Source organism: Melanotaenia boesemani, chromosome 16, assembly GCF_017639745.1.
Source record: "Melanotaenia boesemani isolate fMelBoe1 chromosome 16, fMelBoe1.pri, whole genome shotgun sequence".
In the NCBI taxonomy this organism is placed as follows: domain Eukaryota; kingdom Metazoa; phylum Chordata; class Actinopteri; order Atheriniformes; family Melanotaeniidae; genus Melanotaenia; species Melanotaenia boesemani.
Window position 1 is genome coordinate 29,478,226 of NC_055697.1, and position 12,920 is coordinate 29,491,145.

The following is a 12,920-nucleotide window of genomic DNA, read 5'->3' on the forward strand; positions in this document are numbered from 1 at the left end:
ATGTTGGCCTTGAAAAGGGTGCAAGAAACTATACCTGGAAGGGGCTGGCTTGGAGCAAAGATGAAAAATTTACTTTGTCGTAGGATAACAATGAAGACATCACTGGAAAGGTCTCAACCTAGATAGTAACATATATCAGAATGAAAACTGTGCAAGGTTCCTTCTCCTCAGGAGTGACCTTTGAACCTTGAAAATGTGACATTTTTGAAGGCTTACAGAACAGGAACAAAAAGTGTTACAGATATGGGGTCAACTGTTTTGGAAAGGTCTTGACCTCCACTATCATAACCGAAGGTAATCCAACAGGGGGCGCCACTGTGTTGAGTTAAAACCCATAAAAAACATAATTTAACCCTCTAAACAACAAGAAATCTCAAATTTGATTACAAATACATGTTTTCCACCCTCAAAAACCCACGGAGAACCTACAATCTTCCTTGTAATCTTACCACATAATAGGGAAAACAGTTCAGAACTACAAAACATGTGGCGCACCACGCTTCTCCATATTGCAACTCTGTACAAATTGTAGTTCCTTAAGTATTCTTCCGGGTTAGGTTTAGGGTTGTCACATTAGGGTTTCGAAATTATCTATGTACTCATTTTTCAACATAAAAACTCAAACTACATCGTATATTTTTGTATTTTGATTAATTTGCTGACATGAAAACATTTACATAAACATTAAATAATGCTATTTTAGCACTTATTTCAGTCGCTCTGTTTCGCAGTCTACAGAGGGTATGTTCAATGGCAGAACGGATTCAGCAACGTTTCAAAACAGAACTTCGGGGCTCGTAACTTGGATCTATTTTTGTTGTTGAGTAAAAAAGTGGTTTAAAGTTTGTTTAAATATAATGTGGCTTCCTACCGAGAGGGTGCTCCATACAAGTTAATCAATCAGATCGCTTAATAATAAAACGTGTTAGCTAAACGTTGCCGCTTGTGAACATGCTACAAGGGTGCAAAGACACACCAGAAATATAGCGTCTCTGTCCCCATTCTTCCTTGTGTAGTTTGTATCGATGTCGTCGCCAATTCGCCTGTACAACATGTAGACTATGCTTAATTTTCCTTTTTGTTATTGTGCAAATGAACTCAAACTTGAGATGTTTTTAAATTTAACAGATGGATTTAAAACAAGACACAGTAGATGTGGAGTAAACTGGCATGTATTTATTCCAGATGTAACTGTTTACATGTACACATTTCATAGAAAATAAAATAACAATAACTTCTCCTCCAGACATATTCAGCATGTAATAACTGCATGACCCACACATGTCCAAATGTATTGATGCCAGGGGCGGACTGGCCATTGGGAATACCAGGAGTTTTCCAAGTGGTCCGACACAGCCAGAGAGAGAGAAAAAAAAAAAAAAAAGTTTCAGAGAAATTGCTCATACGTTCAGTCATCTGTGGCAGCTGATGCACAACCTGCTCTACGTGACGTACTACATTTCTTCATCTGAAAGTTCTGAACTGCTGTAATCCTCTTCAAAGTCCTCCAGATCTTCTTCCAACATGTTAAAAACACTGGGGTCTGTGTCTACACGGGCATAGGTGCTGGTGACAGCACTCAGTTTCTTCTGAAGAATGTCTTTCTTCTGTAGAAGACAGCAGTGCAGTCCCCTGTATCCAGCCTCTGTCATATCTGTAGGAGTAGCTTGAGTGAAAATTGAAGAATGAAATTTAAAAATAGGCAGATAAAGTTGGAAACAGGTAATGCCATGGTCCTTTTAGAATATAATAGAATATTTGTAGAACATACTATGGTTCTTGATGTTCTCTTCAGTGTGATGGAGGAGGTTGTCCAGTTTGTCCAATGTCTTTCTCAGGTACTGATAATGTTGAGTCATCTCCTTCACAAGGATTGGTTTCTCCTCTTCCATGCGCCTGACCAGCATGACCTGGTCAAAAAGTCGCCTCTTCAAACGGAGACTCACCACTATTTTGAAAAAAAAAAAAAAAAGAACAGATGGGAATCAATCAAAACTTTTCAACATGTTCTACCAGAATTTTCAGTATTGATCATTATGTGGCCCACTAATTTTTAATGGGCTCTATGCACAACTCCACTACTTCCTGAACTTAAGGGAGCTCCTTTGTTTCCTGTCTTTCATTATTAGACAGACTGATTAATCCAGGTGTGCCCGACCTCATTAAATGGCCAGACACACCTGGATTAATCAGTTCATCTAGTACTGAAAGACAGGAAACAAAGGAGCTGCCTTAAGTTCTTGAAGTAGTGGAGTTGTGCCTAGAGCCCATTGGTCGTCTTATACCAATATCCACAGCTTAATATTAACATGAACACACTTATACCTACTACTTAGATTAATGGTCACCAACAAGCACACAAATGGTACCACTTTGCTTACCATCTCCTTGTGCCTCCCAAGGGAGAACGACTTCATCAGAGAGACTGCATGCTGCTTCTGAGTCAATTTTGTCTTCATCTGCAGCAACTGTGTTGTATTGGACGATCTTCTCTCTGAGTTTCTTTTTGAGCTCACCCAGTCTCCTCCGTTTCCGTTGCCTCGTTTGATTGCTGTCTGTTATATTAAAAAAGTATTAGTAAGAACAACAAACAAGCATTAGTTGTTAAGTGATGCAAAACTAAATACCATTTTGTCGGTAGAGATCATGCTTCTTCCTTCTGAGGGAATAGATGATCTCATCAATCTCTCTCTGGAGTTCTTCCTGGCTACTATGAGCACCATGTTTCCCTTGAAAAACACAAATAAGCAGAGATGGAAAACCAAACGTAGCCAAATGAATGACAGTACCAATCTGACACACCGGCAACCGTGTTACATACCAGTGGCTGCCCACTGCTTCACATCCTCAATCCACTGTTCTGTGTCCTCCAAAGTGATGTTGAGGTCATGCTGGAGATGCTGAAGATTTGCTGCTTCCTTTTCTGCTCTCTGTGTAATCTATTTATGTTTTCAGAAGAAAAAATACAATGCAAGAATAATTTTTATTCAACTGTCTATCTGCTGTTGAAAAACGCTCAATACTTTTCAGTCTAGATGTCAAAGTATTCTTGGAAAAGATATTGAACCCCATATTGCTGTGTGTGTGAATGATAATCTGATGAGCAGGTGGCACATTGTACAGTAGCCTCAGCCACCTGTGTATGAATGTGTGAATGAGGTGAATGTTGATTAGCCTTGTAAAACGTTTAGGTTGGTTAAAAACACTATAAAGTTTTGCTATGTAAATGCTTGAAATGACAAATGTAAATGTTAAAATACCAAAATACAGTGTAGACGTCTTACTTTAACAAATCGCTTCGCCAGTGTCTTGTGTAGACTCTCCACCTTCCTGTTGTTCCATCCCATGGCAAGCATTGTTATCATATCGGCTCTCCCTGTAAAATAGAGAATATGTCAATTCAAGCAGTGTCAAAGCATGCCTTTTTTTAATTTTTATTTTTTTTAAACCAACCTGACTTGGTCATGTATTTTGTGGTCAGAGCTGCCCTTGAGAGAAAGCTGTTCACTTGCTCCACCTCCTCACCAACCGTATTTCCTGCACCATCCTGGTTTCTGCCACCCCACCTCACCTGCTCGAAAATAAAACAAACACACAAATATATGCACGAGTTATAAACTTTCTGTATTTACTTTCTTTCCTACACACCAGATTTACTGTATCTGATCAATATGTGGACTGACTGTTCTCACATGATTTATAGTAATGAATTTGGTCAGACTTGGAATTTTTCTAGTGTGAAAAGAAACTTTTAACTTGCACACTGTACCTCACATTTGCCAGTGTGAGCCTTGGCATGCATTACAGACAGAAAAGGCCTCATCTCTGTCAGTGGTTGGAGCTCTGACAACTTCTCTGCCATCTTCTCCAAGTATGGCCAATACCTGTAATGAGAAAACCACTTAAGTGTTTGGGGTGCATACTGACATAATGATAAGGAGACAAATCGGGGGAGGTCACCAGTAAAAACTCTATTACCAACCACAGACAAACATGTAGCAAAATAAATGCTAATGCTAATAATACCTTGTATCTGCTGGACACAGAGGTGATACAAAATAAGCCATATCAACTTTCTACAGCCATAATGTCCCAAAGGTATGATTTTAGGCCTGTTGTGCCAAGCTAAAATGAGTTAATACAGTGTAAAAAACAGATTCAAGCTTCAGGTATGGTAAGGGTTAAGATCACCTGCAAGTGAGGTCCATACAAAAGAATTTGATGTTTGCAGCCTGAGCCAACTCCTTCTGCAGGAACAGTGGGTAAGCATAAATTTCTCCACGGTAGTGATTCAAGCCTTGTAGCAAGATTCCGTGTCTGCAAACGGCAATTTCCAGGCCCTCCTCGTCCACCTTGGCCCTGGACTTCTGGGAGGTTTCTCGTCCTGCAGTAAAAGTTGCCGGCCCACATACATCATGACCAGTTCTCTGAAAGGAGATAAACTGTTACATGTAGCCCGGAGACAAGTAAAAAATAAAGACGAAGGGGTAGGTGGTTGGATAAAACCTTACAATCGTCATCTGGCTTCTTGTCTGATCCACAAAGGCAGACACTTGGGCATCTTGTGCAATGAACAAGCCATCAAAAAGAGATTGTTCATCTGTCCTGTTAAATAAGAGGAATTTCCTTATTTTATTACAACCTTTATGTCACCTGTGGAAAAGAAAGCTGAAAGTTGGCATAAAGCGAGTAGTTAAATATTGGTTTACTGTAAGGGTAAAGCTGTTGGGTGTGGATTAGGGCTATGGAACGGATACAAAAAGTTCCCGAACAAATTAATGGATTGTTGTCATGGAACTGTGATATTACAACCACGTTATGAACAGGGCTATAATACATCTGACCAAGTGTAAAAATATCTATATCTATATCCATTTACTACATCAAATGTGGCCTGAAAGTATCAACTAAAGAGTAATGCTGAACATTCAAGGCTTTTCTACATAGTTACTTTGAATGTGTTATATTTTAGGATTAAAATCATGAATTACAATATTGCAATTATGTGGTTATAAACATTGTTTTCTGACTGTCCAGAAAGATTTTCAAATTAGAATAATAATTTTAGATGCCATGAATGATGGAATATGAATTGTATGTACATTGAAATATATTTTTCTTAGCAATGAGGTTCATTATAGTTAATATATCAATTACAAAGATTAGTCTGCTAACCCTTTGGATTTCTTGAAGCGGTACTGCTTTCTGTTACCATCTGCAGCTATGGCAAGCATGTCTGGTGTGCAGGCAGGGCACTTGAAGGGCTCAACCTGACACAGATGCTCTTTCTTCCAGTTGCAGAAGGCAAATTCACGATACACCCTGTGGAATGTATCACCGCATATACTGCCATTCTGAAAACAAGGATGGTATTATTTTGGTTAATTAAAAACTTTGCAGTTTGGAATTCAAATTTTCCAATTACAAGAGTTCTTACCCGTCCTGTGCAATGTGCCCGATGTTCAAGCATTCTTATAAATGCTTTTTGGGACGTAGCTGGGCTGGCCAACTTCATCTGTTCAAATGATGCAAAGACATCAAATTTGAACAGCATTTGGCAGCTTGCTGTTGCTGGCCAGTATCGGCTACTAATCAGGTCACTGATCCCTGGGGTCCACTTGCAGGAGCAATGTGGGCAATACACAGCAGGCAGACAAAGATTGTATGGACCTGAAAAAAAAAAAACAACATATACCGTTTCAAAAGTATCCTTACAAAACAGGACAAAGTGATAATAGTAAGCCATCATCGGCCTGTGATGGTATCCAGAGAGTAGAGGGAAGTGTCAACATACCATTGATAGTCACCAAGACAGTCTGCTTTCCTGGAGAGATGGTATACTCTTGGTCTGGGCCACAGGAGCAGATTTGTGTTGGTGGAAGAATCGGCAGCATACATACTATAGTTAAGAAAATGTCAGAAAAAAATACCAGTATTCAAATAAAAAATGTTAACAGTTACAGAAAACTTCAGACATGGGTCATATTATACCACTGTATATGCAGTAGATTTTATGGACTAATACATTTTTTTAAACACACCTTGTTCAACCAGTTCACAATGACCGCTTTCATCCATCTTCACTAAGGATGTGGGAGGAATGTGTTTATAAAAATGGTCAATCATGACTTCTCTGTCATGAAATACATTTTTTTTGTGGACAATTGAGTCACATCCTGCGCAGAGAAACTGAACTCCTGAGGGAACACAGTCCAAGCACCTGACCACAGCCTTGACTGTTTTGCACTTTTGACAGCAATGCTGGGGAACTCTTTCTGCGGCCAGCATACAACTCAGGAGCTCTGGCACTGCAGCCTTGAATTTTCTCTCTGTGGTCAGCTGCCTCTTGGTCCACACAGACATGCTGGTTGTCTCCTCAACTTCTGCTGATGCAGGGACGGTGACCGAACTCAGCAGGTCTCTCAGTGTTTGAAGATGGTTATCTAAATTGATAGAGTATAAAAAAATGTAAAAAGGACAGCCATAAGAATATTTTTTAATAAAACAAAAAAAATCTATATCGCTTTTTCACAGCTATTGCATTATATACATGGCTGCTACAGTACATACAATATTCAGATGCCTATAAGTACTTAATGTTTTCCAAACTAGAAGATTAAGTTTGACTCTATTTGAGCTGACAGAATTCAATATGCATACCAAGATTTGTGACCTCTTGAGGAACTTCATCCATCTGCGAGGTCTCAACTTCTGGCACCTCCATAGTGCGCCTGTGTTTAACTACAACGATGAAAGAAACGTTAATACTGACCAACAGTATCAACTTATAATCAGAACTATAATATTTTGCTGACCAGATCGATTCTTTCTGATGAATTTTGGTACTATGTACCCATTATGGTCCCTCGTCCTCCAGGAAACATTGGAGCCTCCGGTTCCCTTCTGTTTCCTTTTCTTTGATGGCTAAAAGTAAGAAAGAAAAAAAAGTGTGCACAAAATTTTTTTCAGAGAAAATTTGGTAAGATCACAGAGAAAAATATCTAAAAAAATCTTACCTTTTTGGCTTCCAACTCATCTGCCAACGCTTTCCCCTCCTCAAGCCACTGTCTGAAGTTCTCAGATGCCATTTTGAGACAGACAAAGGGAAGGAGAAATAAAAAAAAGAAGGATGAAAAAAGTCAAAGTAGAAAGATATAGAGGGAAAGACAGAAACACGACCACAAAAAGCAAAAGCTAAGAGAGAAAGAGAAACTAGTAGAAGAAATGAAAAACTGGTTCTTAGAAGAACCGTTGGATTGCACAGAAATTGACTGATGTTCAAAAGACCTGAAAAACAGAAACAACATCAAACAAAACAGGTGAACTAGGATTAGTTGTGCAACTACTACTGTCTTCTGTTTGTTGCCACTGAAATGAACATTTAGCTAAATGCAAAGTGAATAACCACAAACAAGTCTACGGGGATTAAGTTGTGCATACAAAGGTAAAAGAAAAGTAGATTAATTAAACAAGAGTCTGTATCAACTGGTTATGGACTGTCAAAGACTGATCCTTGACCACTGATGGGGTTCTGACATGTTAGCCATTAAATCAGCAATAACAATTAACATGGACCTGATTCTGAACTGTAAATCCAGCTAGTGCTGCACCTGCAATTTTCTTTCACATTTTCGACCCTTATTGAAGGGATGGGTTTATAGAATTTAAGTCAGACACAAAATGGTCAAAATACAGTTTGAATACAGGACAACATTGTTTACTGCGGACAGAAATGGCAATACAGCTTACAGAATCTGCTTGGTCATAGAATTTAGTTTAACCCCATTGACAAAAAGTTATCTCTCTTTAACACTTATAAAGTCTATATCGCCTTCTGCTAATAATGGCTCAGTAAAACAGTAACGTCAGTGTGTTATTGGTCAAGATAATTATGTTTTGAGCTACGCACCTTCAGATTTGCATGTTATTTGAGGTGGACCGGTCATTAAGCTAACTAGCTCGAACATTAGCTTGTGAGCTAACATTATCATCTTATTGGTAAAATCCTGTCTTTTCTATTATTCACAACTGATCAGCAACTGAAACATCAAATTAAACAAACTCGGATACGTAAGAGTTACAAGTAATAGCTTACTTTAATATAAAATATCAGCAGAGCTATACCTGATATTAAGTCAGGACACTTTAGTTAGCTAAAAACTAGCCGCTTCCGCTAACCTCCTGGACTCACATAAACGCGATCAATGAGTCATTAATTTTTATGGATTTAGCCATTTTATCACATATTATACCGTGTAGAAACCATTTTTCTTAGACAGATGAAAGTAATATCAAGTAAAACTCCTTTAAATATAAACGTGTCGGACTTACCAATGCTACAACGTTCAATCAGGAAATGATGAAATTGGTGATGAAGGTCAAGGTTCATTTGGTGACGTCTTTCCTGAGACACAAGCCTGCCGATATTTACTCGACCGCTAGAGGTCGCTAAACTTTAAAACGTAAAAGGTGGTCGTAATTCGGCGCTGGTACAAACGACCTATGTGGTCGTTTTTCGGAGGAGGACAGTCTCGGACTGGCAGTGTCCCACTAAAAATAACTATGGATTCCTGGGAAAAGATTTCACCTTGATTGTAACATATCTCTCCAAAACTACAACACCCACCTCTGCCTCAATGGTACCTTCAAACATATGAAGTCATCCATGGCTTGGACACTGATGTAGCCCCATTCCATCACAGCTTTCTCTGAAAATAGCTTGGATCCGCTTTCATCTTTGCCATTTAGAAGCAGGTGTCTGAAACATGGAGTCATCCAACCACAGAACACGTGTCCACTGTCTTTCTGTCCATCTGAGATGAGCTGTTGTACAGAGAACTTGTATTTCTACAGAGTTAATACATAGCTTCCCTCTTGTGGTTGATTTGTCTTAGTATAAGTGGTTTTCCAAGGTCCTCCTGAGCCAATGTGGTTATATTGATCATGGTGGCATGTCAGTTTTTCATGCAGCGCTGCCTGAGGGCTCGAAAGTCACAAATCCTCAGTGGTTTCCAGCCTTGGCCTTTACACAGCTAGATTTCCCCAGACCCTCTGAATTGTTTTACTGTATGACCATACCATACCATTTTATTTCTAAAGCGCTTTGAAAACAACATACCAGCTGACCAAAGTGCTGTACAGTAAATTAAAAAGAGGAAAAACAAAGATAATTAAAGCCGCAAGCGGCATCCATCGGGTCCGAGCTTCATGGCCCCTGACACCCCTCTCATACACCTTTTCCTAGCATGTTAGCTAACCTGCTAACATGCTATGTAACATGGTAAAATGTCCAGCTGAAATCTGAAATGTTGATATACGTAGTAAGCATTTTTTGCTAGAATGCTAATATTGCCAGCTAACATGCTATGTTGCCATGGCAACAGGTGTTGTAATGTGTTAAGGACCCAACAAGTATGAATACTGTCAACTTTGGTGCAGATCCCATGTATTTCTATGGAGATATGAGCAAACCGTGTTTCATGGCGAGAAGGCTTTTTTCCGTCGGTTGCCACGGTATCAAGTTTGGTTCTATTAGAAAGATTTGAATAGTGTTTGGTCCCCAACTTGTCAGGAAGCTTCCCACCAAGTTTGGAGTCTCTCGTACGAATCCCCTTAGACTAGTTCGTTCAAATACGATGCGTATAAAGTAAAAAAAATGGGGGAAAAATGGACGCAAACTCCAAGATGGCGGGCACCGCGTTGCCATGGATTGACTTTTTTGCTCGACTTGGGGTGTTACATGTGTGTGCCAAGTTTTGTCTTCATACGTCAAAGTAGACGTTCAGGACCCCATTAATTTTGGGATTTTTTTGGTGTCTAGGTGGCGCTGTTGAGCCACTTTTGCATTGAAGTCTATGCAGACCTTAGAATATCGAAATGTTCGCCGGCCTTGATGTGTGTGCCCAATTTCACAACTTTTCATGGGTGTTTAGGGGGTCATATTTGCCCTCAAAGTTCTTAGAAAAATAATAATAAACATTTCAACAACAAAAACAAACTGTGAAACATAATTTTAATTTTAACAAACTGCAAAAAAAATGTTTCTTTAGTTTATTTGTTTGTTCACATATTTAATTAAATGTGTTAACTTAATTAAACAGTTGTGTTCAATTAAATTAAGTGTGTGTGTTTAATATTTTGTTTGTTGAGATCTTCTGTACATTTGCTGGGAACCATTTAGGTGTTTATGTGTTTATATATGGACTGTTGTATGTGTGTGTGTGTGTGTGTTTTCATGTTAAAAATAATCAAACCGAAACATAATTTTAATTTCACCAACTGGAAAAAAATGTTTTTTTTTTAGTTTGTTATGTATTTATTTGTTTACATATCTAATTAGAGTATTACAGCCAATGAAGAAATAAAAAATCGGAATTCTGACTATTCTAGAATTCTAGACTAGAATTCTATTTTTTTCTTCAGTTTCCCTGATAATCTTCCGTATTTAATTAGATGTGTTAACTTAATTAAACAGTTGTGTTTAATTAAATGAAGTGTGTGTGTTTAAAATTTTGTTTGTTGAAATCTTCTGCGCGTTTGCTGGGAACGATTTTGGCGCTTATGTGTTTATATTTGGACTGTTGTGTGTGTGTGTGTGTGTGTGTGTGTGTTCTTTCATGTTGTTAAAAAATAACCAAACTGAAACATAATTTAAATGAACCAGCTAGGGGATTTTTTTTTTTTTTAGTTTGTTAGTTTATTTTTTTAATTTTTTAATTTTTTTATTTATTTAACATGTTTAATTAAATGTGGTAATTAAAGAGTTGTGTTTAAATATAGTGTGTGTGTTTAATATTTTGTTTTTTGTTGAGATTTTCTGTGTATTTAATATCTTGTTTTTTGTTGAGATTTTCTGTGTATTTAATATCTTGTTTTTTCTTGAGATTTTCTGTGTTTAATATCTTGTTTTTTCTTGAGATTTTCTGTGTGTTTAATATTTAGTTTTTTCTTGAGATTTTCTGTGTATTTAATATCTTGTTTTTTCTTGAGATTTTCTGTGCTTTTGCTGGGAGTTGTTTTGGTGTTTTTCTCTGTGTTTATATTGCAGCTGTTGTGGGTGTGTGTCGGGGGCTGTGGCTTTCCTCCAGTTTGCTTTTGTGGGAGCTTGGGGGCTCTTTTTGAATTGACTTTCAGTTATGCAAGTCACTTCAATCTTTTAAAATAACCATGAACTTTAGAAATTTCTTCGCCGTTTGTTTGATTTTGCAGTCATTTGGAATTCTTCATCGATTGTTGAGCCAAATTTCTGCAATTCTAACTCTTCTCTGACTTTCTGGTTTTGTTCGTCGAGGTCTTTATTTTGTTTCTGCAGTGATGTGATCTTGTCTTACATCGCATCACATGTAGAGTCCAAGTGCTTTCCTTTTTGTGAATGCTCTTGAAGTTTCTCATTTTCTTTTTTTAAGTCCTCAATTTGTTTCTGCAGTAAGTTAACCTTGTTTGTCTCCTCATTGCATGTTAATTTAAAGTGCTTTAATTTTTGTAACTCCTCCCTGAGTTTATTATTTTGGTCGTTGAGGCCCTCATTCTGTTTTTGCAGAAACTCATTTTTAATAAATTTGGACTTGGAGAGCTGGGATCTTTTTAAATCCTGTTTAAGTTGCTCATTTTCTTTTTTGAGCTCCTGATTTTGTAGATGACGCATTTCAGTCTTGTCTGAGTGGGAGTCAGATGAGGAGTCATGGATCTTCTGTTTCTCTAAATCATTTTGCTGTTTTAGAATTTCTTCTTTGAACTCTTTGTTTTGTTGCTCCAGAAATCTGATTTTGCTTTTCATTAAATTAAATGCATCTTCATTGAAAACTGGTGCTTGTCCATCCTCATCCAGTCCTGCTTTGTGTTCGCTAAGCTTCTGGTCGCACACTACATAGTGCCCTCATTCTCTTTGTGATCCAGACATAAGGGTGCCTATTTTTCCCTCGCGAAGACCATGTGACTACCATCCGTCACCACGGCAGCCACAATGCGCGTCAAGATGTCATTCCAAATCCAATCCAAAGTTGTGTGTAAATATTTTTCTTTTTATTCCTTATTTTGTATTTTATTCTTTGTTGCATATCTATTCAATAAAGAATGTTTTTTTCGTCTTCTTGTGCCATGTTGAGCTTCTGCACGCAATGCATTGTGGTCTATATTGACCTGTCTAGTGACCATCGATGCTCACTACTTTTCAAGATGCATTGTGGGTAATTTTTAATGCCCTACTTTTTTCTCTCTGGACATTCGGACACCCCTCCAAAATGGCGTGACCCCTGTATAGGGTACTGTATAGGAAGTAAGGTGCACATTCAGACCCAGCAAATGTGATTGGGCAGTTTATGGTTGTGATTGTTGGACTAATGTTATGAACATGTTCTGATGGTTTGTGAACTTTTTGCAGTTTGTTCATATTAAATAATGAAACAGCTGATTTTTTAAAATGTTTGTTGGATCGTTTTAAAATAAAATGTTCAAGTTTCCAGTTGTTTGTCATGTGCAAGATGGAGGTGAAATGCAGTCAAACATGCATCTGAAGCCCAGTTATTACTAGTAAAAGAAAGAAAGATAAAGCCGCAAGCGGCATCCATCGGGTCCGAGCCTCCTGGACCCCGCCACCCGATGCTAATATGTTGCCATGACAACAGGTGGTGTAATGCGTTAAGGACCCAACAAGTATGAATACTTTCAACTTTGGTGCAGTTCCCATGTATTCCTATGGAGATATGAGCAAACCGTGTTTGATGGCGAGAAAGCTTTTTCCATCGGTTGCCACGGTTACACGCTTTTTCCTATTAGAAAGATTTGAACAGCGTTTGGTCCCCAACTTGTCAGGAAGCTTCCCACCAAGTTTGGAGTCAATCGCACGAATCCCCTCAGACTAGTTCGTTCAAATACGATGTGTGTAAAGTGCAAAAAATGGCAGTACATGCCAAGATGGCGGG

The 12,920-nt window shown here is 38.3% G+C and overlaps 1 protein-coding gene across 2 annotated transcripts; it reads right to left on the reverse strand.

Moving 5' to 3' along the window:
* Window positions 1-330: 330 nt before the first annotated feature.
* Window positions 331-4,569, reverse strand: LOC121655730. Of its 2 annotated transcripts, XM_042010538.1 has the most exons (11): window positions 4,512-4,569; window positions 4,192-4,427; window positions 3,770-3,884; window positions 3,454-3,571; window positions 3,285-3,376; window positions 2,822-2,939; window positions 2,628-2,729; window positions 1,772-1,948; window positions 1,456-1,666; window positions 1,245-1,311; window positions 331-893 (listed from the first exon to the last, which is right to left on the reverse strand). In XM_042010538.1, the coding sequence occupies exons 1-11, from the start codon at window positions 4,518-4,520 to the stop codon at window positions 849-851; spliced, it is 1,290 nt and encodes a 429-aa protein (XP_041866472.1). In that variant the 5' UTR covers window positions 4,521-4,569; the 3' UTR covers window positions 331-848. The 2 variants fall into 2 exon arrangements, with proteins under 2 accessions (XP_041866472.1, XP_041866473.1); XM_042010539.1 differs by lacking the exon at window positions 331-893 and having other exon boundaries at window positions 1,157-1,666.
* Window positions 4,570-12,920: the final 8,351 nt, after the last annotated feature.